General features: G+C 44.9%; 1 protein-coding gene across 1 annotated transcript in view; it reads left to right on the top strand.

Annotated features, from left to right (window-relative positions):
- The first annotated feature begins 3099 nt into the window (after positions 1 to 3099).
- Positions 3100 to 25817, top strand: part of PRR12 (proline rich 12) — a 602934-nt gene continuing 580216 nt past the window's right edge. The window contains exon 1 of the mRNA XM_078655282.1: positions 3100 to 3464. Within this exon, the coding sequence (XP_078511408.1) occupies positions 3379 to 3464 (86 nt within the window). The 5' untranslated portion in view covers positions 3100 to 3378. The remainder of the gene's footprint in view (positions 3465 to 25817) is intronic.

Genomic DNA, 25817 nt, shown 5'->3' with positions numbered 1-25817 from the left:
GGCTGTTCTAGCAGAGACAGTTCTTCTACCTCACCCGGGCATGGAAAAATGGTCCCTCCAGCTCCAAAATATCAGCTATCAGATACAATCCAAAATGCACCAACCCTGCTGACTACCTCTCACAGCATCTGCGGCTGAGTTCGGACAGATTAGTAGTAGTAAGTTTATTTGCATAGTTAATAAAAACCTTGCAATTCATCCATTAAAAAATGACATGTATGTACTGTGCATTTTCACCATATCAATAATATAACGTATAAAACAATTTACAATTTCTAAAATCATGAAGATTAAATACAATTTACCAAAACATTATTAAGTAAAATTCATCTTGATTTCATTGTTCTCTGAGAGCTTAAAACATACTCATTTCTGCTGCTCCTTAGAGTTGATATTATTAGGCAACACTTTAGTCATAGTTCAGCTTAATTGAATAACTACGAACTTAGTTAAAGGTTAATTTCCTGCATCTTTTTCTCCACCACCTTCAGAAACTTTACCAAGCTGCAGTTCAGCTGCGCATCGTCTGGTGTGAAACAGGCAAGAACTGCATGTCTGCGGGTACCTATTCCTCGTTGGTTCGGACAGATTGGAAGATCCCACCATGGGAGCCGAAAACTACATCGCCTGAATAGTGGAAGTGGGATGCCCCTGCATTTTGCCTCCAGAAGACTTGTGCAGCAGTCCTTCTCGAATCAGAGGAAGGATTTTCCATGGGGTACCAGAGACCACAATGACTTCTACCAATGACATCTAACAGCGATCTAGCATGTCAGGAATGAGTTCAGTGTCTCTGCGGAAGTTGTCCTCTTGAGAGGACAGAGAATTGTTATTCCCCGACAGATGAGGTAACAGATGCTGGTGGTAGTGGATGCCAGCATTAAGCAGTGGCGTAGTGCAAAATGATGGGGCTCCCCTGCTTAATGTGATGAGGAGCCCTCAGTCCCCCATCTCTCAGAGATATTCATTAGCCTTGAGCTGAATGGGGCCCTCGTTGAAGTGATGTGGCCCCGTCCACGGCAGGGGCCTGCGTTTCACACATGGCATCAAGGAGCGACAAAGACTAAAGCAAGGTTGAGATAAAAAAGGCCGTTTCTCAGCAATAGAATTAGAGGTGGAGAAGTTTGTAGTCAGTTGCCACTGGTGCCAAGTAAGCCGAGCTCCTGACAGGCCAGCACCCATCATCACTGAAGAATTTAGTAAGGGACCATGGCATGAAGTTATTGTGGATTTTGGATCCTTGTCTAATGGGCATCTGGTAGTGTCGGATGCATACCCAAAATCCCTGGTAGCTAAGCATGAACGTTGATCAAAGCATACACTGTCTTGATAAGATATTCGCCATTTTAGGCAAACCTCAAATACTGATGCGTGACCAAGTACCTTTGTTTTAGAGCCATGACTTTCGAATTACTAGCTTAACCCCTCATAAAAATGACTTGATGGCCGCAAACCAATGGGGTAGTGGAGAAGCTAATGAGAATATTGAACAAAACCATCAGTATTGGTGTGGAATGCCAAGAGGACATAAAGGATGTTATCACCCAGATCCTAGGTGCGTACAGATGTACCACACACACAGCATCACCAACAGCGGGCCTCCTGATGTCCTGTATAGGAGAGCCGTTTGGGATGTTATCCCTCATGAAGACTTGTGGTCTCAGAGCCAATGGATGGACGTGTGAGTCAATGTTGGCTTGAACGCACTAACGTCAAAGCCAGTCACACCCGCAAAGTCAGACAACCAAGATGGTGACTGGGCGACGACACGCAATAGACAAGTAGGTGGAAAGTTCTGCCTCCCATTAAAAAAATATATTTTCCAAGTTACATATCGTAAAGGCACTATGGTAAAGACTCAATGAGCTGTCACCATGTCACACGATACTGGTGAGGTGGACTACCTGGAGCTCCCAGAGATTCTGGATGAGCCCTCCCAGGATGTTCCACCTGGGGGTCCCGTTGAAGAGTCTAAAGGTAGGCCTTTGACATTAGTGATTGTTCCGACTGGGATGCCAGGCCTCCTGTACCAATTGAGGCAGCATGTCTGGAGGCCTGAGAAGCTAGATGACTACGAATGTGAGTAGCCAAAGCCATGACGTGGTGTAACGTCAAGGCTATCAGAGGCTCTGTTTTGAACATAAAGTCGTTTAGTTTAAGTGTTGACTTTCTTTTGTTTAAGCATAAGATATGTTGGGGGGAATGTAATGTGCCTGATGCCAGGCATCAGGAGTCTAATGAAGATCCTGGCAGACAGTGTGCACGCATACATGCCGGCTACTTCCCAGTAAGCTAGGTGTGTCAAGCCTCATCGTCCTGTGCCAGACCGTCCCCGGCCAGTCTGTGCCTGTACCCTACTCTGTATGTCTTCTTGTCTTTGGCCCAGGTTCTGCTTTTCTCTATGGTTCTATCTGTGTCCCCCGGCCAATGAATGTCTCTGCCTAGCTCTGTCCATCCTCATGAAGCCTTTCTTTCCCTAGCTCAGTCGGAGCTTATCCTTGGGTGGCTTTTAACCGTCTCTCTCTCTCTGTCCATGACTTTACCGTTAAATGCCCGATTTTGGGGAGAGATTTAGAAAAAAAACCAATGGCTTTAGTTTTCCTATTTTCGTTTAAGTGGAGTTTTTTGAGTGGGTGAAAAAATGTTTCCCCGTAAATATCGGGATTGTCCAATCTAAATCGGGAGCACTGGCATCGCCCTGCTATCACCTTAGACCCCCCACATCTCCGTCTGTGCCCCCGCCCGCCCTCACCGCCACCACCCTCCAGTTTTTTCCTTCCCCTAGCTGTGTCTCCCCCTGCCTCTGTATTCTTCCTCCACCCACTGGCTCCCTGATTATGTCTGTGTCTCACTAGCTCCGCTCGTCCGCTTCCACGCAGTCTTCCCCCAGCTTTCTCCTCTCTTAGTCGTCTCTCTCTGGTTCTGCGTGTCTCCCTCTGCCTGCCCGTCTGTCTGTCTGCCTCTCTGGCTCTGCCCGCCCTCACCCCCTCTGCTCCCCCAGCATTTCTCCTCCCCTGACTGTCTCTCTCCCTGGCTGGCTCTCCTCCCACCCCCGCCCTCCCTCCCTGGCTGGCTGAGGCTCCCCTCCCCCAGTTGACTGAAATGTATTCTGGGAAGCTGAAATAGACACACACAAGAGGCTGCAAATATGGCTGCACCATGAAAAAAAATACAAAATACAAGTGCAATCCTGAAGAATAAGAGCGGCCCTTGGTCGGGCGGATCGGGAGAGCATCGGGTGCGCCTTCCGCCTGCCCGGGGCCCCCAAAGCGCCCCAGCCGCCGCTCTCGGGGAGAGGAGAGAAGAAAGACAATTATCGAGAGCAGCAAAGCGCAGGACGGAGGAGAGACCAGCAACCACCATTGAACGAGCAAATTAATGGATAGAAACTATCCGTCCGCCGGCTTTGGGGATCCCTTGGGCGCTGGTGCAGGATGGAGCTACGAGAGAACGGCCAAGGCCAGGTAGGGCTTCCTTCGCAGCTTTGCTGCGCGATTCATGCAAAATGAAAACGAGATGCAAGCTCTAAAAAATGCAAAAAAAAACCTTCAAGTGTGATCTGCTGTTGTGCTAAAGGGTGCAGAGGGGCCCGAAGGGGGTGGAGAATAACGTGTAGGGAGGTTAAAGGAAACTGCAGCACAGTCTGGGCCTGGACTGTTAGACGTCTGTATCCGTGCAGAGGCACTGTGCGATCTGCGCCCGAGGGAGGGTAGACCTCCGGCGGAGGAGCCAGGCCTCGGTCTGCCAGGAGCCTCGTAGGCACTTCTTCCATTTTGATTTATAGAGGGTAGAGAAAGAAGCGAGGGGGCGACATGTCAGAATTCCCACTCTAATCTCCATCTGTCCATCGCCCCGCGTTTGTGACCGGTGCCAGGGAGCTTGCGTCTATTTTTTATTTTTTTTAATTTCTTTAATATCGTCTCTGTTTTTGGTGAATCCCTCCCTTTGTGCTTCATCCGACCCCCTTCGCCCAGAGCCGCGGTGCAGGCTAATTCGGGCCTTGCACGGACAGAGCATGTGGTGATTGCACAGCCAGGTGTGCTGTATGCATATTAATTCTAGGCCCAGATGTTGGGGGAGGGGGAAATCTGAGCTGGAATTCCGGCCCTCCCCTGTGATGCATGCATTACTGCTCTGTGAGCCCATCTGGGCTGGAGATCTTTCTGCATGGGGGCTTCCTCTCCCCCCGCGTCTCTGCGGGGGCAGGGGATGCGGCAGGGTTGAAAGGGTTAGAAAGAGTGGGTGTGCTTAAGGGTGTTAGAAGTGACTGACAGGTCTGTGTGTGATACTGCTGTACCCGAATTCGCACTGCTGCAGCGTATGCTGTGGGGTATTTCTCTCCGCGTGTAGGTCAGTATGAGGAATACTTGTAGATCTCTCCCCGGGGGTCCCTATAGTTTGCATACCTCTCCCCGTGGGGATCACACCCTCCTGCATTCCGCCGCCACGGGGCATCAGTTATCTCCTATCTGCCCCCAATACTGGGTCATCCTGGCGCTCGGCAAGAATGCATTGGGTAGGACCCCACACTGAGACGCTGCTCGGCTCACAATGAGTAATCAGTGACAAGACAATACCAGTAATCATTTCTCAGCTTCTTCCGGGGTGTCAGAGCTGCTGTGCCTCACACGCTATCGGTAATTAGTTGTTTACCTGATGGTGCCATAAACCCATATCTCGCGTTTACCACGGTTAATCTAAATGGGGCAATTCACACTCCTTTGGTGGATATATATATATTTTTGCTGCTGTGTGTTCCAGGGTCCCTGCAATCCTGCGGTCTGCCCACTGGAACACGCACTTCCTTTCTCTCTGCGATATCCCTCGATTGACTGGGTTGAACTTCCCTTTTCCTGAGTGCCTCGAAGCCCGCTCTTCACCTGTTAAAGCCCACAACATATAATATAAATAGGAAGTGTTCCGCTTCGGCCAGCCTGTTGTATTTGCCAGTTTATTGGATCCCTTAATTATAGGTCCATTGGATCTACTGTCTGAGCACTGGAGTGGATCCTCGATCTGTGTTCCGCCAGGGCACGATTCATTCCCACCTTAAATCGGGCTTTGTTTGCCTGAAAGCAGATGTTTAATTTGTAATGCTTTTTAAATCGGTAAATGCTGCCCGCTGACGGGAGGCAGACATGTTCAATATGATTCTATCTTTGCATTAATTCATCGCACGCCCCCTTTGTAGTCCTATATGACGCGAGCCCAACTATTGGAGGATAAAGGCGGGCGCTGTTGATGGGTTGACTTGTTACTTGTAATTGGTGGACGGAGGTGAACACATTTATGATAGTAAACAGAACCTCATTGAACTGCAAACACAAACAGGTAGACAAGAGCCCAGTTAAGAAAGCAGGCACAGCATATTGTGTACATTATATGCATGAAATTCCTAAATTATTGTAGTCTGTCTTTTATGCTGATTCTTGTTAGAAACTGATTATAGTCGAGAACAAAGTTAAGCAGGAACAACTTGCTGATTTAAAATGATATTTTATAATAAGGAAGAAGGTCTAGATTACAATACTGAAAGCGAAAGAATACAAATATTGCTTGCTTTTTAGGCCTCTATAACAGCAGTTAGCAAGTAAGGAACCCCACTCCTTAATATGACATACAAGGATTAAGCATTCATGTGATATAACATTGTGCGAGAGACTCATTTGAGCCTTCATTTGGCATATTGTCCTGCCAGAGAGGCCGGTGCTGCATACATATGGCATAGCAGTGTGCCAGAGAGGCTGCTGCAGCCTTCATATAGCATAGCAGTCTGACAGATAGTCTGGCACAGCATAGCGTTCTGCCAGAGAGGCCGCTGCTGCATACATTTGGCATAGCAGTCTGACAGATAGTCTGGCACAGCATAGCGTTCTGCCAGAGAGGCCGGTGCTGCATACATATGGCATAGCGGTCTGCAAGAGACCAGTGCAGCCTTCATGTGGCATTGAGTTCTACCAGAGAGGCCGGTGCCGCCTTCATATGGGATCGCGTACTGCCAGAGAGGCCGGTGCAGTCTTCATATGGCATTGCGGTCTGCCAGAGACCAGTGCAGCCTTAACATGGGATATCATTCTACCAGAGGCAGGTGCAGCTTTTATATGGCATAGCGGTCTGCGAGAGACCGGTGCAGCCTTCATATGGCATATCGTTCTGCCAGAGAGGCTGTTGCAGCCTTCATATGGCATAGCGTTCTGACAGAGAGGCTGGTGCAGCCTTCATATGGCATATCGTTCTGCCAGGGAGGCTGGTGTAGCCTTCATATGGCATATCGTTCTGCCAGGGAGGCTGTTGCAGCCTTCATATGGCATAGCGTTCTGCCAGAGAGGCTGGTGTAGCCTTCATATGGCATATCGTTCTGCCAGGGAGGCTGGTGTAGCCTTCATATGGCATATTGTTCTCCCAGAGAGGCTGGTGTAGCCTTCATATGGCATATCTTTCTGCCAGAGAGGCCGGTGTCGCCTTCATATGGCATATCTTTTTGCCAGAGAGGCCTGTGCAGCCTTCATATGGCATATCGTTCTGCCAGGGAGGCTGGTTTAACCTTCATATGGAAAATCGTTCTGCCAGAGAGGCCGGTGCAGCCTTCATATGGGATAACGTTCTACCAGAGCGGCAGGTGCAGCTTTTATATGACATAGCGACCGATGCTGCCTTCATGTGGGATAGCGTTCGGCCAGCGAGGTTGGTGCAGCCTTCATATGGCATAGCGTTCTGCCTGAGAGGCCGGTTCAGCCTTCATAGCATATCGTTCTGCCAGGGAGGCCGGTGCAGCCTTCATATGGCATATCGTTCTGCCAGAGAGGTAAGTGCAGCCTTCATATGGCATATCGTTCTGCCAGAGAGGCCAGTGCAGCCTTCATATGGCATATCGTTCTGCCAGAGAGGCCGGTGCAGCCTTCATATGGCATATCGTTCAGCCAGAGAGGCCGGTGCAGCCTTCTTGTGGCATAGCGTTTTGCCAGAGAGGGCGGTGCAGCCTTCACATGGCATGACGTTCTGCCAGAGAGGCTGGTGCAGCCTTTACATGGTATGTCGTTATGCCAGAGAGGCCGGTGGCATAGCCTCTTGCTAAGGGTCGGTGTTTACCCTTTATGTGGCACAGAGGTCCAGGAATAAGTAGTGTTTGGCTTTAATATGTGATTGCAGCTAGTGAGGAAGATGTGAGCTCCCTAATATGAATTACAGGCTTTAAAACTGAGTGTGTTACCTTGTATGGCATAGTAGCTGTTTAAAATGCAGTGTGCGTCCAGAAAGTGGTATAACTAAGGCCACTGGAATTATGTAGCAGATTTGAGTAAATTATGTTGCAAGAAAAGGTACATTATGTGCCATAATGCAGCACTTTTGTGATAGTATTCATTATTTTTTCATTTTTATACTTGTCTGGGCATTAGTTGCACCTTATTAGTACCAGTTTAACACCCAAATGTGGCAATAACCAACAAAAAATTGAGCAGTTAATCATTGCAAAGGGCCTTCCATTCCGTGGCAACAACGTGTCATTGCATTTTTAGCAACTTTTTAACTGTTTGAGTTAGAAACAATTTTTTTGGTCCTCAAATTTAGCAGATGAGGGATTGTGTGGTAAATGCAGCAAATCCATAACTGTGCGACAAACGCTGTGGCCGCACAATCCCGTAATTCCAGTGGTACTGGGTGTAGCAGTAACCCTGGACACTGTGTGCGACGTAATATGACACAGCAACCAGTAAATATGCAGTGTGCATCCATAAAGTAGTATAGCAGTAACCCTCGAGCGAGTGTGTGATGTAATATTTCTCAGCAGCCAGTGAGGAATGGGGTGTATTGGCTTATTGTGGAGCAGCGATCCTCAAGGAAGCGTGTGCGTAATGGACGTGGTTTAGGAGTCAGCGAGTCACCCATCTTTAACTTAACCAATCAGTGTGGATAGAATGTGCTGACTTAATACAGCGCACCAGCCCACAAGGAAAGAGTATATGGGATGACAGTCAAAAAGGAAGAAGTCTGTAGTCTTATTGTGGCATAGGGGCCAGCGAAGGAGAAAGGAATAGCCTTTTGGGATGACAGCCCGCAAAAGAGTGGTTTAGGGTCTGAGTATGGCACAACAGATAGCAGGATGGTGTGGGCAGCTTTAATCTGGTTTAACAGTGAGGACAGTGTTTTTAGCTTTGATATTTTATAGGAAGTGATGAAAGAGTAGACAGGTTGGTGGCCGACAAGGAAGGAGTGTGCAGTCTTAATAAGGCATATCAATTAGCGAGGAAGGAATGTACAAAGTAACTATTGCATCGTTAGCAGCAAGGAATTTGTGGGATTCTTTACTCTGGGATAGCTGCTAATAAGATAGTAGACTGCATCTTCAGTGCGGAATAAAACATAAAAATAGTGCACGCTCTTAATATGGGAAGCAGGCATCAGGTAAGGAGGCCTCATGTGGCTTATATGTTAACAAAGACTGAGCTTAAAGTCTTTAGATGGCTTAGCGGATCCTGAGAACGATGTGCTGCATGTATATGTCATAGGGACAAGCAAATATGGAGTGTGAACTCCTACAATGACAAAGCAATACTTTGGATGGAGTGTGTAAATGAGATATGTACCCTTGTGTTATTTCATAAGTCACTTGGAAGCAAGTGTGCGTTGTAGTGGTGAGTGTAAAGCATGATTCCTTTTTGTTGTATAGCCTATTTGTTATTGTGATTTAAGTCTCGACAGTTGCAAACTCTCTTCTATTATGCCACTTTGCTATTTACCACCTCTGTGGGCCCTTTACACTTTTGCATCTTACTATATAGTTTAGTTGTATTCCTTGTGGATCTCACATCTGATGTCTATCTCTTGTGTATTTCCTAGGGCACACATAACTGCTCTAACTTTCATTTGTATCCCCTGGTGGTGTCATCTTTACTGTTCCACTTTAGGCTTTGTGTTTTGTGGTGGGTCACATCCCTGGTCTTTCTGTGGATACCTAGAGTTATTCACACCTCTTATATTGTGGCCAAGCTGCCATATGTTCATGAGAGTCATGCTTTAGCTTTTTTACTTCAGGGCTTCAGTGTGTTCCTTGCTAGCCGTAGATTTACAATGTTTGTTGCCAAAAGGATCACACTAGAGGAAATGCTAGTTTTAGTTAAAATCTTTGCAGTATGGCCATCGAGTTTAAGACTAGGGCTTCGTGACTAAGTTCATCTCCATCATCTCAACTAATCTTCACCAAAGACTTCTGATTCCTCACTCCTTTCAGCAAGGGAGAATCCTATTTTCAGGTATTCTCCAAATATGGTCCCCATTTAGTCCAAACATACAGAAAGTACTACCAAAAGAACATTTAACAAAAGTTTATTTGATGTAATCTTCGTACGAGATGCCAAGAAACCAAACCAATGCCCTGATGTAGGGTCTGGAGGAGTTTGCTCATGGAGTTTTATTTTGCCCACAGGCCTGGGCGAGTATTGAGAAGAAGCCTCGAGTTTTGTTGATGGTAAAAGGCCAGTTTAGACTTGCTCCTTCCTGTCTCTAGTTCCAATCCCTCCGTCTTATAGCACTACAGTTCCTTCCATCTGTTGAGTGCGGGAGAGAAATGTCAACCCTTGGGTGCCAAATTCTAAACTAAGCCCAAGGTTGTATTCTGTGTTCTTGACAGTTAAAACGCCAATAAGTGATGTATATTTCTTTTAACTAAGGACAATGATTTATCTCTTCCCTATAGTTGGACTATTGTCTCTTTGCCAAAGTTCTACTGACTACCCACTGCCTCGTTCTGATATGGGTTCTCCATTAGAAGTTCTTCCGTTTTTTAGCCAGTGGTGGTAGGAGAGTATATTACCAGTAAAAGTTGATCATTTTCCTCCTGAACTATACCTTCAAATCTTCAGCAAGATTTTTGTTGTAGTGGCATGTGCCTTGGGATGGGAGGAGGTCAACACACTTTCTTTTGGCTAGTAAATGATTCCTGACACCCTCTGCACCAGGACCAGTAGAAGTTAACAGCTATATGTTTTACTTCTTGCCCATAATGAGTTGAAGTCGTCAGGCCTGTTCCTAATTAATTGGAGCTTGAAGAGGTGTGGCAGTGGGTAAGGTCCTTAATACTCCAGTAGGGATTGTGACAGTTTAAGGATTGGTCTCTTACTTGCAGACTCGCTTGTCTACCACACAGTGCTGGTTTCAAAGGATTTCCCTATGTTTAAGAGATACTTAGGCTTAATAAATATGTGGGCAATGTAGTTTCACCTTGGACAGCTTTGGGATGAGGAGGAGTTCCTTCTCCCGTTCTGGCTGCCATCTCTCAGACATTGTTTAGTGGTACAAATATTCCACCCTCAGTGTCTTGTACCATCGGTATTCAGAGTTATCTTTTTCAAAGTACAACATATGGGCCACGGTTGACACCAAGTACATTGATGACTGATGATTCCAGAACGCTGAGTACTCCACACCAATGTCCTAGTACTAAAACTGATATTCTAATCCCAAAGTGTTTTCTCTTATACGCAAACAGGCAAGATGAACCAAAGCGTGTCCTCTCTTTAGATCTTTATATAGAATTCCCCCTTCACCTCTCAGGATTTGAGAAACACTACATAAGATGAGGCAAAACTAACTTTTAGCTGGCTTCAGAAAGTGATGTAAAATTGTCAACTTCATGCCCTTGAGACGAGTGAATTCTGCATCTTTGACATCCTCGGCTAGGATCGTTTTGGAATGTTTGTATAGGATATTCTTTTCAGTCCCAGTAAGTCCAAGTTCATCTCACCAACTTCGCTAGCTGTTGTTTAAACTGGATTAGATCAAACATGACCCAAATGCTCTTAGTTTCTTTAATGATGGCTTGGTTCTTAGTTCCTTTCTAAAAAGAAGCCCTTATTCAGTTAAAGAGTAATGTTCCCAATCTCTGTCCTCCGGTGATAGTCTTCGATATTTGATTCCCGATGTCATTAACCATTGTTAGGATCTCTGTCCAATGGGCTAGGGAATCATCTGCTTTTGGTTGTGGTATGGTTAACTAGCTAGATTATCGGAGTCTTTTATTCAGGTTTCGGGAGGGAAGCATAGTCTATTTGCTTAGCTTTCCTATTGGCTATAATAAAAAATTAGAAGAGCTGGATTGCCCCTGCTCTCATGGTGTAAAACAAAGTTTATTACACTATTTCTTCTTTTGTGGCCATTATAAAATGTATACCTGTCAATATTTAAGACCAATACTCCGCAAATATAATTTACGAGACTCCATTTCTGCACTGCAATTTTTGCAAATGTTGCACACTGATGAAGTCATTTATTCTGTTAGTTGTTTCATTAAAGCCTGTGTGAAATCGAGGGCAAGCATGGAACACGGCTAAATGGACAGCTGTACCATGCCATCCTATGTTTTTGTGTATTTAGCCATTGTACCAGCTACAAAATGGGGATTCCATTGTACATGTGCTTTGTTCCAATTCTCGAGGAGGAACATAACTTTATTTTGCAATTAGGGACATCAATGGACTAATGTCTCTCCTGTACTATGCATTTTGCACTTCATATATTATGCACTTTAAGCCACATATGCTGCTTTAACCTAATTGGATAACTTGTTTTTAACTTGTTTATGTGTGTTTTTATAATGCTTTTAAATGTATTTTCCTTCTGCATGTACTTTTATGGATGCACTAAATCCGAATAAAGATCATTTGAATTGAATTGAATTGAACTAGCTAGATTTTGGCATTTGATATTTGATGAATAAAAAAAGACTGGTTGCCTTTTGCTTGTTTGTATTCTTTTTATTTTCTGCCTTACATAGAACCCCCCACCAAAAAAACCTGGCGCTCCCTTTGAATTCCATAAATCTTAACTCGCTGCAATTAGTGCACACATGGATTCTGAAATGTAATGCTATTCATTTCAAAATTAAAAGCTTTTTTTGACCGATTTATTCACTTATGTTTAGTAAGTAGTTCAAAGGCTGAATTGGCTTATAAGTGTCCTGAATCAATAGCCTCCAGAGATAGTAAACTGATATGGAAATTGTGTTTTGTGACAGCTGTAACATCTTTTGATATGTATATGCTGTTGCTTCGTGTTCTGCTGAGCATCAATCAATCAAGATTTGTAAAGTGCGGCTGTGTCACCCGTGAGTGTCTCGAGGCGGTGGGGGGGACCATGCAGCCCGAGGTCCTAATGGTCGAACTTCCAGGTCTTGAGGTCCTTCCTGAACTGCTGGAGTGAACATGAGGCTCTGAGGTGCAGGGGGAGTATTTTTTTAAATTTTAACTGAGTTTTATATAGCGCGAACTTGACCCGTTATCGGGTATAAGTAGGCTTTACATAGCACCAGTTGCGTTACATGAGGACACATTCATTTTTGTTAGGCATGGGGAGATTAAGTGGTTTGCCCGGAATCACAGGATGTTCAGCGTCATTGCCGAGACTCAAACCAGGTTCCTCAGATTCAAGGTCGACCGCCCTAGCCGTTGTTCCAGGCCTTGGCTGGCAGTTGGGAAAAGCAGCAGTCTCCACTGTTCTTCTGTCCGATGTGTTGTGTGGCTGCTAGGGAGAGGGATTTGGAGTGGGATTTCCTGCTAGGTTGGTAGAAATTCATTTGATTGTTGAGGTACACTGGTCCTTCGTTGTGTAGTGCCTTGTAGGCGTGGGTAAGCAGCTTGAACTGGCATCTCTTAGAGACCGGTAGCCAGTGGAGTTTATTGAGGAGAGGGTTGATGTGCGTCCATCTGGGGAGGTCGAAGATGAGTCTGGCTGTAGTGTTCTGGGTAGTCTGGAGTTTAGTCATGAGTTGGGTGGGGATTTCTATGTAGAGGGAGTTGCCCTAGTCTAATCTGCTGGTGACGAGTGCTTGCTTGACTGTTTACCTGGTGGTTGTTGGGAGCCATCTGAAGACCTTCCTGAGCATTAGAAGGGCGAGGAAGCAAGCTGAGGAGACCGCACTGAACTTCGTCATGGATAGCTGGTTGTTGAGGATGATACCGAGGTTACAGGTGTTTGGTGGGTTTGGGTGTTGGGCTCTGCTCAGGTGGCCACCATTCATTGTTTCAGACAGTATCCTTAACTTTCCCGAAAAGTAGTACTTATTTCTTGTCGGTGTTGAGTTTGAGACCATTGTTGTTCATCCAGACGGTTTCGTCTTTCATGCATCTTTTTAACTTGTCCTTGGTGGCCTTTGCGTCGTTGGTCAGGGAAAGGATGAGTTGGGTGTCATCGGCATAGGAGATGATTTTGAGTCCAGGGGTGTCATGTAAATGTTGAAGAGAGTTGGGCTGAGAGATTATCTTTGAGGTACACTGCAGCTGATGTTCTTGGGGAGTGAGGCATAGGGTGGGAGGATGACCTTCTCTTTCTTCCTGTGAGGTAGTATACGATCCATTTGAGGACGGCTTCTTGGATTCCAATCTGGTGGAGTCTGTTAAACAGTGTATGGTGGCATACGGTGTTGAAAGCTGCTGAGAGGCGAAGAAGGATGAGGGCTGCTGTTTCTCCAATGGTCTAGCAGCAATCTGATGTAATCTGTGGCTGTGGCTAGGCCTGCCTGCCTCTGTGCTGTAGTTATCTCTGAAGCTGGATTGAGAGGGGTGCAGAAGGTTGTAGTTCTCCAGATGTCTAATGAGCTGGATGTTGATGGCTTTCTTGATGACTTTGGCGGAAAAAGGGAGAAGGGAGATGGGTTGGTAGTTCTTAGGTTCTTCTGGGTCTGTGGATGGCTTCTTCTGCAGTAGCTTCACGTCGGCATGTTTCCATTTTTGGTGGAAGTTGGCTGTGGTAATAGAGGAGTTGAGGACCTTGATGAGTTCTTAGATGATGGTTTGATTGCCTAGGTTGAAAGTATGGTGTGGGCATTGGTCTGCTTGGGCTCCGGAGTGGATGGATCTCATGATGGACGTCGTCTCCTTCTTGGTGAGGGTGTTCCACGAGGCCAGCTAGTGTGAGTGTGTGTCGGTTGTCGAGATGGGGTTGATGCTGTTCTCGGCAGGGGGTTGGGTGCGAAGTCGTGGTAGATGGTGTTGATTTTGTTGTGAAAAAAAGTCAAGAGAGGGTGTCGCAGAGAGCTTGCGAGGGTGTGATGTTCCTTTCTGTTGCTGAGTGGTTTGTGAACTCCTTAACTATGTTGAAGAGTTCCTTGCTATTGTTGGAGCTGTCCTTAATGCAGGTGGCTAGGATGGTCTTCTTGGTGTTCTTCAAGAGGTGGTAGTATCAGTTGAGGGCATCTTCGAAGTGTTTTTGGTCTTTAAGAGTCTTCCTAGCTCGCCATCTTCTTTCCTCCTGTCTGCAGTCATTTTTCAGGTTTTTCCGTTCTGCTGTGAACCAGTTGGGGTGTTGAGTTCGTTTCTTGGGGTAGGTGGGTTTCTTGGGTGAGACTTTATCAGCGTTTGCTGTAATCCAGTGCAACAAATTGTCCTCCGCTTGCTCTGTCTCTCTGGTGGATGTGAGTAGGTGGGAGTTGAGGGCGTTGGTCCATTGTTCTGATACCTTTGCCCAGCTGTGCAGTGTCTCGCTGGTGGCGATTGGTGTTTTTGGGAGGAAGGGTTTCCGAGATGACGAAATGGACGAAGTGGTGGTCAGTCCAGGTGAGCTTCTCGGTGTGGGAGTATTTTAACCTGTTGCTGGCTGAGAAGATAGGGTAGAGTGAGTGCCCTTCGGTGTCAGTGGGGTCGGTAACCAGTTGTTTGTCAGAGGTTGGCCATACTTTCTAGGGGGTTGGCTATGTTGCGTCGTCGGATTTCTCAAGGTGGAAGTTGAAGTTGAGGTCTCGTAGAAAGGGGTATGAATTCAAGGCGATGGGGGTGATGAATTTGGGGATGGTGTTGCAGAAAGCATGGCGAGGTCCAGGAGTTGTGTAGGCGAGGGTGCCTCTAATAGAGGTTTTGCTGTTTTTTTGTAGTTGGAAGTTGAGGCGATCTATGGAGGAGATGGAGTCGTCTGTGGTGGTAGACCTTTCGAGGTTCTCTTTGTAAATGATGGCGATGCCACCACCATGTCTGTTGAATCGGTACCGGTGTGTAATCTTGCATCTGTCGGTGGGTGCTGTAGCGATGTCTGGATCGGATGCGGGGTTCAGCCAAGTTTCTGTGATGGAGTACAATGCCCACTAGGGCAAGACACCCATTTGATAGTGTGTGTATTACTTTTACCCACTGGGATTAGACCAATATTAACAAGCATTGGAAATGCAATAGGTCTCGCAGCATTAGAGTTAGTGCATTTAGAATTGTTTATGGGTTTTTTGTTGTAAATCTTTTGCATTTTTATTTTTTTTTGCCAATGCTAAAGAATTACAAATCAAAAAAGCAATAAACAATTGTAAAAGCTGTAACTAAAAATCCTACGAGACCTATTGCACTGTGTGAGGGTGAGGTGTTGAGGGTGAGTGAGGGTGGGGGTGAGTGAGGAGTTGAGTGTGAGTGAGGTGTTGAGGGTGAGTGAGGTGTTGAGGGTGAGTGAGGTGTTGAGGGTGAGTGAGAGTGAGAGTGAGTGAGGGTGAGGGTGAGGGAGGGTTATTGCGAGTTAGGATGAGGGGTTGAGGGTGGGTGATGGTGAGGGTGAGGTGTTGAGGGTGAGTGAGGATGAGTGAGGGTGAGTGAGGAGTTGAGGGTGAGTGAGGGTGAGTGAGGGTGAGGGTACAAGTCTGATGTTGAGGGTTTCTGCTGGTAGAAATCTGTTTTCAGATAGTCGGACAAATCTGACGGATGCTAAAAGTGACTAACTCGAACCAGGAGGCAGAGCCTATTTAGCTGCATCTCCGCGTATGTCCGCCCCGCTTAAGCAGCACTACAAAGAAAGACTGAATATTTATTTTAATATATTTAAAAAGTAAGGGTTGTTGGAGAAATGGCTGTACATCCACCCACCCAATAAGAGTGGGCAGACAAATAGTCACCTGGAAAGAATACTTTCTAAACTTTAAAAAGTTGACAATAAGCAACTGGAAGGAAGAGATGGGGCTGCGCGAAGGGTCAAAACAATGGCAAGTCCCAATTGTGTGCAGATGGGTTTGGTGAGGCTAATTAATAAAAACATCGTTAAACATTGAAGATTACAGGTTTCGTACTTACGACGTGCAAAAGTCACGAAGTAGGGCTGACACTTGTTTTGCTCAAAACACAGACAAGGCAAGGCTAAACTGCTTGGAGGCGATTTTCTAAGCAGGAGTGACGGTCTTTTCTATTTGTGAAAGAGACATTCCTTTTAGCCAAACATGGTGTCGATTTCTCTGTTGATTCGACCCCTTCTATTCCTGACTCTGCTTGCCGGTCCATGCAAATGAAAAATCCCTTGTTTTACGCCCCTACCAGGTGTTTCTAAATGTTAATGTGCGTGTATATGTTTTATAAGACACAGCCAGTGAGATAACAGGAGGTTATCGCCCCGCCCCCACAAACACATGCTGGCCGGAGACAAAAGGCAGCTGGAGTATGTGTGACCCCGGATCCCTGAGTCCTGTTTGTTAAAGCATGTAGACTTTGTTTATGTTGGGCGCATGTTATCATGTTTTGTTTTAGAGAGCTCAAAGAGAACCCTGACACGCGCCTTACCAATAGCAGAGAGGTCTGGGTGGGCGAGATATGCATTTTACGATAACTAGGGTTAAGGGGCTTTCCTTTACGTACTGAAAGATCTGCGGCAGGAAGTTGTCAACGTAAATAAACACCTGGATACAAACCAAATTGTCCTATGCCTACTTTGTACAAACGTGCAGGTAAGAGCAGAAAAAGAAACACCTGGATGCATTAGCGACTTCGCAGAATTCTGTAAGAAGTGCTGCGACTGCTAGAGGTGGAAGGTGAATATGCCACAAACCGACCCGCACTTCCGACACAGTTCTGGGCAGTGAAGCGGAGGGCGGTCTGAAGTTGAATTGGGAAAAGCTTGTGCTGAGTGTTTGGTTACAGTTCTGGGCGGAGGCAGGAGAAGCTTGTGCTGGAGTTCCTAGGATGGGCGGTGCTGGCAGACTACCATTTACGTAGTAACAACAAGAAAGGGTGGAGGGGGCAGGGGAGGAGGGGTCCGGGGAGGAGGGAAGGGCCAGAGGGACTTGATGGGAGTGGTGGGGGGGAGGGGGAGGGTATAGAGAGGGAGAGGAGGAGAGACAGGACAGGGGGAAGCAGCAGAGACACGGCGGGTAAAATAAACAAACAAGCCTTTCACCGTAACACGGCTGGCAGGGGAGGGGGCGGAGAGGGGAGAGGTGCGACACGGCAGTAGGAGGAGGAGGGGGGAGGAGAGTAGGGGAGGCACGGCCTAGCGGCAGGCAGGCAGGGGAGGAGAGGAGGAGGGGGGAGGAGAGTAGGGGAGGCACGGCCTAGCGGCCGTGCAATCAAGTAGTGAGGGGGCGGAGCTGGGGGAGGCTGTGAGAGAGAGTAGGCAAGGCAGGCGGCTGGGGGCATGTGCACGCGCTTTTAAGCTCAATGCACATGCGCATTGAGCTTAAAAGTCACGGGCACTGCAAGGAATCGCCACGATTCCTTGCAAGTTAGATAAAGTCTGGATGAGCCCCTATAGTCTCGCTTGCTCGATGCGCATCGACAGGCGAGACCTAAAAATGACCGTTGCTGACACCAGCCCACGGGGGCAGCATCGCAGATAGCTGCAGTGGTGAAAGCGGGCGTTAACATGCACACAAATTAGTTCCGTCAATAAAGTTGTTGTTCAAAAACGAGCTGAGTTGTTTCACAAGAGGTGGAATAAAGCTAACCTTTTCGTTGTATAACACTTGCAAAATATTCTTTTGAACACTGTATAAATAGAACAAACTTTGGTTGTATTATTAGAAGGAAGTCTTTTGTAAATATGTATGGTCAATTGATGAGATTGTTACAGGCAATAATGTGAAGTCTGTTTTCATTTTCTACACGGAGGTGAGTCACACGACTAATTAAAAACCCTATGTTAATGCATTCACATTACTCGCGAGCAAGGAGCGGACGCTCCAAATCGCGTAGAGTGACATTGCAAATAAATAATCAAGCTTAAAGTAGTTTGGGGCCTGGGTGTGTTGTTTTATCGATTCGGAAAACAATGCTGTGATATATATCAATTATTCTTTTTTTCATATTAAGCACTGTCAGTGGTTGCTGTTATCCAGGACTGTGAGGTCTGAACATATGCTGAATATGCAAGCATACTTTGCAACTATAAGCTCCTTGCTGAGAAGATTGTCCTTAGAGCTGATTAATTGATTAATGTTACATTGGCATGGATTATACAGTCCACTTTCATCAGTGTGTCCTGCAAAATCATCAAGTGTCCATGCTGGCTTGTTGTGTGGTACACTTAGAAACGCGCTTCACCCTTTCTTACTCATATTTTTCCCCTCTGATGCAGCACTTTCAGATTTCTGAAACACCGATCGTAATAAGTCGTTATGAGGCAAAATCAGGGGTCGTATACAGTGCCAGGGCGTTATGCTTCTGATTCAGGGAGCAAAGCAACGAACCGCATTTGTGGATTGTTTACCTTCTCTGTAGTTCCTGAATCCGGGGGACGGATTGAGGGGGCTGGGAGTACTGGTCACCATTAGTATTCGGTACTATACATTTGCTCCTCCTTGCAGAGACAGGGCTATGGACACTTTGCTTGCAAATCTATGGTTTCCTTAATTTCTTTGACTCTCCAGAGGGAGTTTGTGGTCGTAGTGTAAAGACATGCTCCAGGATATTTATAGTGTAAGTTCAGATATAATTTAACTCAAACGTTATTGCACTAAAGGATCAGCATCCAACCAGAATCATTTCCTAAGAAAGAAATAGCCTTTATGCATTAATAGAACAAGCATTGGCCAAGCCAACAGGTCTGGCCTTGGCAAGCTAGTGCAATGGTTATTTATTCTATATATTTTCTTTTGCACACCTATGTCTTAAAAAAGAAAACTTCACCTCCTAGAAAGGGCCAGTTGTATGTTTGTAATGGTATTTTTAAATTAATATAGCAAGTCTTGCATGTAATTTTATTAGAACAGTATGGATGATTCCTCACAGGCGTACGTTGAAGAAGTGAAAGCCTTTGTACTTTCAATGCACATGTGAGGAAAATGTTGTTTTGGTGCATAGATAAGGTACTTTTGGTTTGGAATTAATGTAACCAGAAGATTTAATTTAAACCCATATTTTAGCTGGTGGAAAACTAATCCAACTGGCGTTAAAAATGCAAAAGTAATAATAAGTAAAAATTTCACCATATAAAATTGCTGTGCATTTTTCCAAAGAAGTAATAAACAATGACACATAGCAAAAATAAATAAAATCTAACCCATGAAATCAAACCAGAAATAAAAGCAGATTGGCTAACCAGCCCTGGCATGGAAGTGCACTCCTTTTTAGCCTGATGTGCACATATGATCAGTTACTGAGAGCACAAGAGAGCCAGTGGTTTGAGCTGGCTTGGCCTGTGTTCATTGCTTTATACTTTATTGTGGTGGACGCACAAAAGTGAACAACAGATAAACAGACCAGTTGATGAAGACATCGGACCAAAAGTCCTCTATTTTTTGTATTTTCTATTTTATTATTTGTCTGTTACATGAGATTGACAGGACAGATAAAACTCTCGCTAGGTCAGTCCGAAAAAGAGAATTGTTTAAATGGAGTACTATCCAAAACCCTGTAGGGCCTAGTCGTTATATAGTTAGGACCTCCAAACAGATAAATATTATGTGAAAGCACAGTCCATTGTAAGTGCATTGTTCTTGCGGTTGAGCACTTTAAAAGCAGCCTGGGTCTTCTGGTTATTACATCAACAAACCACAAGAAAGTCTAACCTGTTGGGGTACCAAAGACTTCGGGCTGGGTGATGCAGTCAAAGTTTTTTAAATGAATGCATGTGTTACCAATGCTTCTTGCACATTTGGTTAACAGTTTGCTCTACAATCTAGTCCTCAGTTACCATAAGTCATATTTTTGGTGCCTCTAGGGCATTGAATTTTTCATGGGCTGGAATCCCCGTCTGGTACTGGTTAACATAAGACACAAAAGCAACAGATGGACCCATGTGGTAGTTGTTATCAATATACCTCCACTGGGGAAAACTACAAGGTACGATAGCGTGAGAGCCACCAGTTGCAGTTAGTAATAATATTGTCAGTGGCTTTTTATATGTCTGCTCCCTTGAAGATGGATGCCAGAGTTACCAGGGTCGAGATGATAGGGGAAAGGAGCTCCGAAAAATCTTGAAATAAGGGCATTGTGCGACCACTGACATTGGACCTTTGATGCCCAACCAACTGGATGACCTTTGGGAGCCCGAGGTGCCTCTGAACACTTTGAGAACTCACCAAGAAGGTATTCAATCCCAGAACTAACGTTCAGCGTGTCAGAATGAAGTAGCTTAGTGGACTAATGCGTCCAATGTGTCCTGGTGGCTCCACTCCTTCTGAGGTCGATAAAATGAGTACCTTTGAGTTGGCTGCCAATAAATATCTGTTAATCAGCGCCAAGATACCTTTCTCATTGAATGTGTGCTTTACAAATACATGTTATGTTACGTGCACTTTACACATGCATCTCATGTTCCGTAATCTGCCTGAGGCTTGGAAGGACGGGCGATTAAGGTTTTTACGTTAGTGCTGCAAATTATGGTAGCTGGCTGATCACTTCTCCAAGTCATCCTGCCGCACCTAGTACAGTGCTGTTATTCTTCTGGGCTCCTGGATCCACTAATCAACCTTTACTTGCTCCTCACTTAAGTAGCATCCACGATCTCAGGAGGAAGGCATTCTTGGACTAGTCTTTCCATATGCTCTCTCTTCAGACACGTTCTTCAGCAGCCCGTTGGGTGAACAGTAAGCAAACTTAGGTAGCATAACTTCCCTCTACTAGGATGGGTGGGCGTGCAGCACCCAAGAAAGTGTTGATCGCACTTATACAGATCTCATCTATGTCCCGGCATGGTGTAATTCTATAAGTACTATACCAAGAGGTTTAATAGTTATGCAGCTTTTGGGAGAACAGGTAGGAGTGTAGCCTCTATCAAAATCCAGATGATCCGCCTCTTGGTACGTAGGCATGAACTGAATAATGATTCCAGATTCAAGCCAGTCAGTAGAGATGCGACCTCCTTTGCACGAGGGGAGTGAAGACACAATGGCTATGAAGAAAACTCAACCCTCTTGGCAGTATGAGGATGATCGAAGTGACCGTCCAGGGATGCACTAAGTCAGCCTGACCATAAGGTGGCGCTGGGACCGTTTCATTGTGTTCTTTTTACCACAGTGCTCAAGAGGGATCCTTCCTGCTGCCCTCATTCACAGTAGTAATCAATAAATATTGTATAGTCTGGGGATGTAGAGAGCGGTTCTTTTAGATTAGTTCTACAGGCCAGGGCCTAATACATTGATAGAGTTGCCTCTAGCGTTGTAACGCTTTTAAATTCAGATCTGTAAATTGCTGTGGACGTGTATGATCTGGAGTGATGTAAGGGAATATAATGGAGCAAAGCGTAAGCGTTAGTTTCTATGTGCTGTTTTGTTGCAGATTACTTGTCCTCTTGAAAATCTAAGTATATTTCACAGGGTAAGCTGCTAGTTCCAACCCCATTCACTCTTTATACTGCAGTAATACATGATTACAAATAACCTATGCTGCTGGGCCACAGTTATTTGTATCTGTCTACTGGTCTGTCTCACTTTCTCTCTCTCTCTTGCTGTATATATCTGTCTATCTGCCGTGTCTGGTGGCTAAGTGGAGTAATGCTTCCACCCCAGGAACCTGTGTTTGATTTTATGCAACAGGTTGAAGTCCCAGTGGGCCCACTCAGCCTTTCATCCTTCCAAGGTCAATTAAATGTGTGCCAATAAGTTGAGTGAAACCATTCAGCGTCAAGATGCCCCAAGGGGTGAATGTGTGCTTTACAAATATTTTATGTCTCTATCCCGAAAAAGAATATTTAGTTACCGTTGATAAAAAGAGCAGTTGGCCAACATGTGCCTGACACAAAACTAAACCAGCATTGGCAAAACCAATAGTTCGGCCATTAGCCGTCAGTTATCACCAGCCCAAAAAATGGCCATAAAATCGCATACAAAGACAATAATCAATATATATAATACAGTAACGAGGTTAAAAAACCCAATTTTCAAATCAAACTCAATTTATGCTATAAAAGTACAAAGTGCTAAAATTAGGTCACAATTCATTTTTAAACCGCAGGGAATTACATAGTTTAACTGTCGATTTTAAAAATAGACCCATTCTAAAACATATTTCCTGAGAACACATTCACAGTCTTTTAGCTTTAGCAATACTTTTTTTGTCGTAGTTTTTAAAAAGCTATTTTTGGGGAAGCTCCTGGGCCCTCGCAAAAAAAAAAAAAAACGGTCTAAGTAAGAATCACACACATTATTACTGTGGTAGTCCCCAGCATCCAAGGGAACTACTTTATAGATGTGCAGAATGCGGTCACTCACAGTGAGGTTAGCCAGTGGGTGAAGTGTGCTGAACCATTGCCCCATATGCTTTGTTCTGTAATGGGTGAAAGAAAAATGTGAACAACACAATAACATACCAATAGATGAAGAAGGTCCACTAAAAACCCCTGTAAATATATTACACATATAACTTATGTAAAATCAAACGGTCTTGGCTAACGCCAGACCTAAAAGCAGTGACATTTGCACCGTTAAGATACTCGTGCCCCTCAACTACCCCCCCCCCCCAACATGAAGTGTGAATTAGAAAGTACGTGTGTGCTTTAGTCTGCTTGAGTGATTCAGTTACTAAGTACACTCAGTCGGCCGTCTACTCATTCAGTATTTCCGCAGATGTCCCTTCACCAGTTGACATTTCTAGCTACAGTGTGTGAGCTCGTGGGACTGAGGCTTTAGTGTGTTGATTTCCATATCGCGTGTTTTTCTACGACCTGAAGTGCTCTTTGTATGACATTGTATGACTTTACGTTCTTAATTGTATGGTGGCGTTCCGATTCTTTGCTTCTGTAACTGCTTTTGGGCATTTAAGGATTGTAATCTTATCATGCACGTGGCAAGTTGGTACAACATTAAGGGTAGAACAAATGTTGTAATTTGCATTGCTTTCCATTATGCCATGTTTGAACCTATAAACAATTTGTGGCCAAGGTCAGTTGGTGTTGTGCGTGTGCTTTAAATGACACATTTTCAATATTTTTAGGTTTTTTGCAACTACGCAGTTCAACTGCTGTCTCCATCAACTTTAACTGAAGTGAATTTTATATGATATCCCAATGCCTCTTTTTATTTATTTGTTGTCGGTCAACTGTTGGCGCGGATACAAATATGGGTGTAAACATGTGTAAAACCATTTGCTGTGGAACCTCCAACCTAATGGTAACTACATACACTATCGCGAGTTCTGCATTGTGTGTATTGGTTTATAATATGTTTATTGAAATACATTTATGAAACTAGTTAGACCAAAATCTACAAAACCGGGAAAATACCCAAATGCGGCAGAACTGAATGTCCCTCCCAGACTTAACGGAATGTGTGACCTGGTCTATTTTTTTTATTTTGTAAAGTTTGGTAAGTGGGCTCAGTTATTTGGTAAGAGGGGCTCCGTTATTAGCGATGCAAAAAAAGCTTTCCCCCATGACTGTTGTTACAACCATCACTACACTATAATATATTTCTTTAGTTCAATCTGATGGCTGCAAAAGCAATGAAAATGCTCACCATTTGATGATATCAATCACATGGCCCCCACAAAATGAGCTAAGGTAAACATAGGATTTAGCAACCTTATTGTAGAGTAGAAAGGGTTTTAAGCTGGTCTTGTTCAAGAGAATCCACTCGGTTTTGTTGATAGAAGAGTTTCTTTCCAAACGATAGGACCAACAACAGCAGGAACATCCAAGCAAGGTCAGAAACCACAGGCAACTGACTGCCTGATAATTCTAGAACCGCCCTGCGTTACAAAAGAACACACACATAGATTACTTCATGAGAGATACACTATTCAATTCAAAGAATCTTTATTCGGTGATTAAAAATCATCATAAAAGCACACACATATATACATAATAAAAAGTTATTAAACATTCCAAGATCCTTTGTGCAGAATGTAAACATAGCATAAAATACAAGCAATGCAGATGATAAAACAGAGTATGACACTTAAAAGACATAAAATTTGGGACATTTCATTCTTCTCCCCTAGTGTGTCTTAAACGGACTGCTACCTTTTATAAAATTCATAATACTACATAATGTTAAGGGGTCCGAGGCTTTCTGTAGAAATACCAATGCCTCCCTAGCATGGGCCAATCTGATTTTTTTTAACAGGTTTACAAGGAATCTGCGTTTGGGCATTGTATAAAAGGGACAAAGTAAAACAAAATGAAGGGAGTCCTGCGGAGACCTATTGTCGCAGCCGCAGGGCCCCTTCTGTTCAATTGATGTAGCGAATCCTGCTGGTAATGCCAACATAAATGGGAGTAGGTGCAGCCTGAATCGGCACATCAAGAACCTATCCTGTGCGTTATGCATGAGGTACAAGTATGGTTCCATACCTTCCACGCTCTTCACTAGGTTGTGTGCCCTCACTGTCTTTTTACACCCTTCCGCCTCAGCTCTGCGTAGGGTTTTCCGCTCAAGAAAAATTTTCCCTACTTGCGATTTATTCTGGGCTACAATTGTTGCAGGGTCAGTAAAGAGGTTCCCAAAACCTAGTTCCTCTAGGGTATTCTTCACATAATGGAGCCAAGGGATACGCATACATTTGTCCCTCTTCAAGCAATCCAATAAGATTTCTTTACTAAGTGACACATCAGGATTGACCCAGATTTTTAACCAGGCTACTATGGGCCTCAATTTTATCAGATCTTCTATATATGGCCTCCCCAGCTCCCTGTGGGCAATCTATCCAGCGGTGCTTTGGGGTACCCTCAAGATTGATTTCAAGTATTTGTTTTCTTCTCGCTGGATTCTTGTGGTATTGACGAAGCCCCATACTTCTGCCCCGTACATGACTTTGGAGCATGATATAGAGCTATATAAGTTCATCACCTGTTCCGGGGACCATCTTCCTAGCCTCCTACCATAGCTAGCTGTTGCCCCGTTAGATGCGATCATTTTACCACAACGCTCCTCCACCAGGGAATCAAACTGTAAGGCACCATCGAATGTTACACCAAGGTAGGAAAACGTTTTGACCTCTTCTACAGTGTGACTCCCTATTGTATAAGTGAATTTGGAGGTAGATTTTTTCCCCGCCAGGAGCACATAAGATTTACCCAGATTAACAAAAAGGTCCAGGGCGCCCATGAACTTAACAAATCCATCAATCAGGATTTGTAAGCTCCTAGGTGTGCATGCGATCAGCACCGCGTCATCTGCATAAAGCAGAACAGGGATATGACGCGACCCGACCCTTGGGCAATCAACCTTTAAACCTAACAAAAACTGCTCCAAATTATTAATATACAGGGAAAACAAAAAAGGAGCAAGGATACACCCTTGCCGAACTCCGCTCATACAGGGGAATGAGTTAGTCAATCCCCCCTCCCTGTTATAACGGACCTTAGCCGTGGTGTCACTATGCAGTTCCCTCAAAATACTAATTAGGCCACTCTCGATCCCCATACTGGACATCATGCCCCACAATTTCTCCCTGTTGACGTGATCGAATGCTGCTGCCAAATCCATGAAACCCATATAAATGGATTCATCACTAGCCATGGTGTATTTGGCAGTCAGCATATACAGGTTCAGGCACTGGTCACTAGTGGACCTCCCCGTCCTGAATCCGTATTGGGTGTCCGAGAAGATGTTATTCTCTTCGGTCCACTCGGACAGTCTGTTAAGAATTGCCCTTCCCAGAAGTTTTGCTGACACATCAATCAGGGAAATCGGGCGATAACACTTGGGATCGTCC

Source organism: Lissotriton helveticus, chromosome 7, assembly GCF_964261635.1.
Source record: "Lissotriton helveticus chromosome 7, aLisHel1.1, whole genome shotgun sequence".
NCBI classification, from domain to species: Eukaryota; Metazoa; Chordata; class Amphibia; order Caudata; family Salamandridae; genus Lissotriton; species Lissotriton helveticus.
The sequence above is the reverse complement of the archived record's forward strand: the minus strand, read 5'-3'. Positions and strand labels throughout refer to the sequence as shown.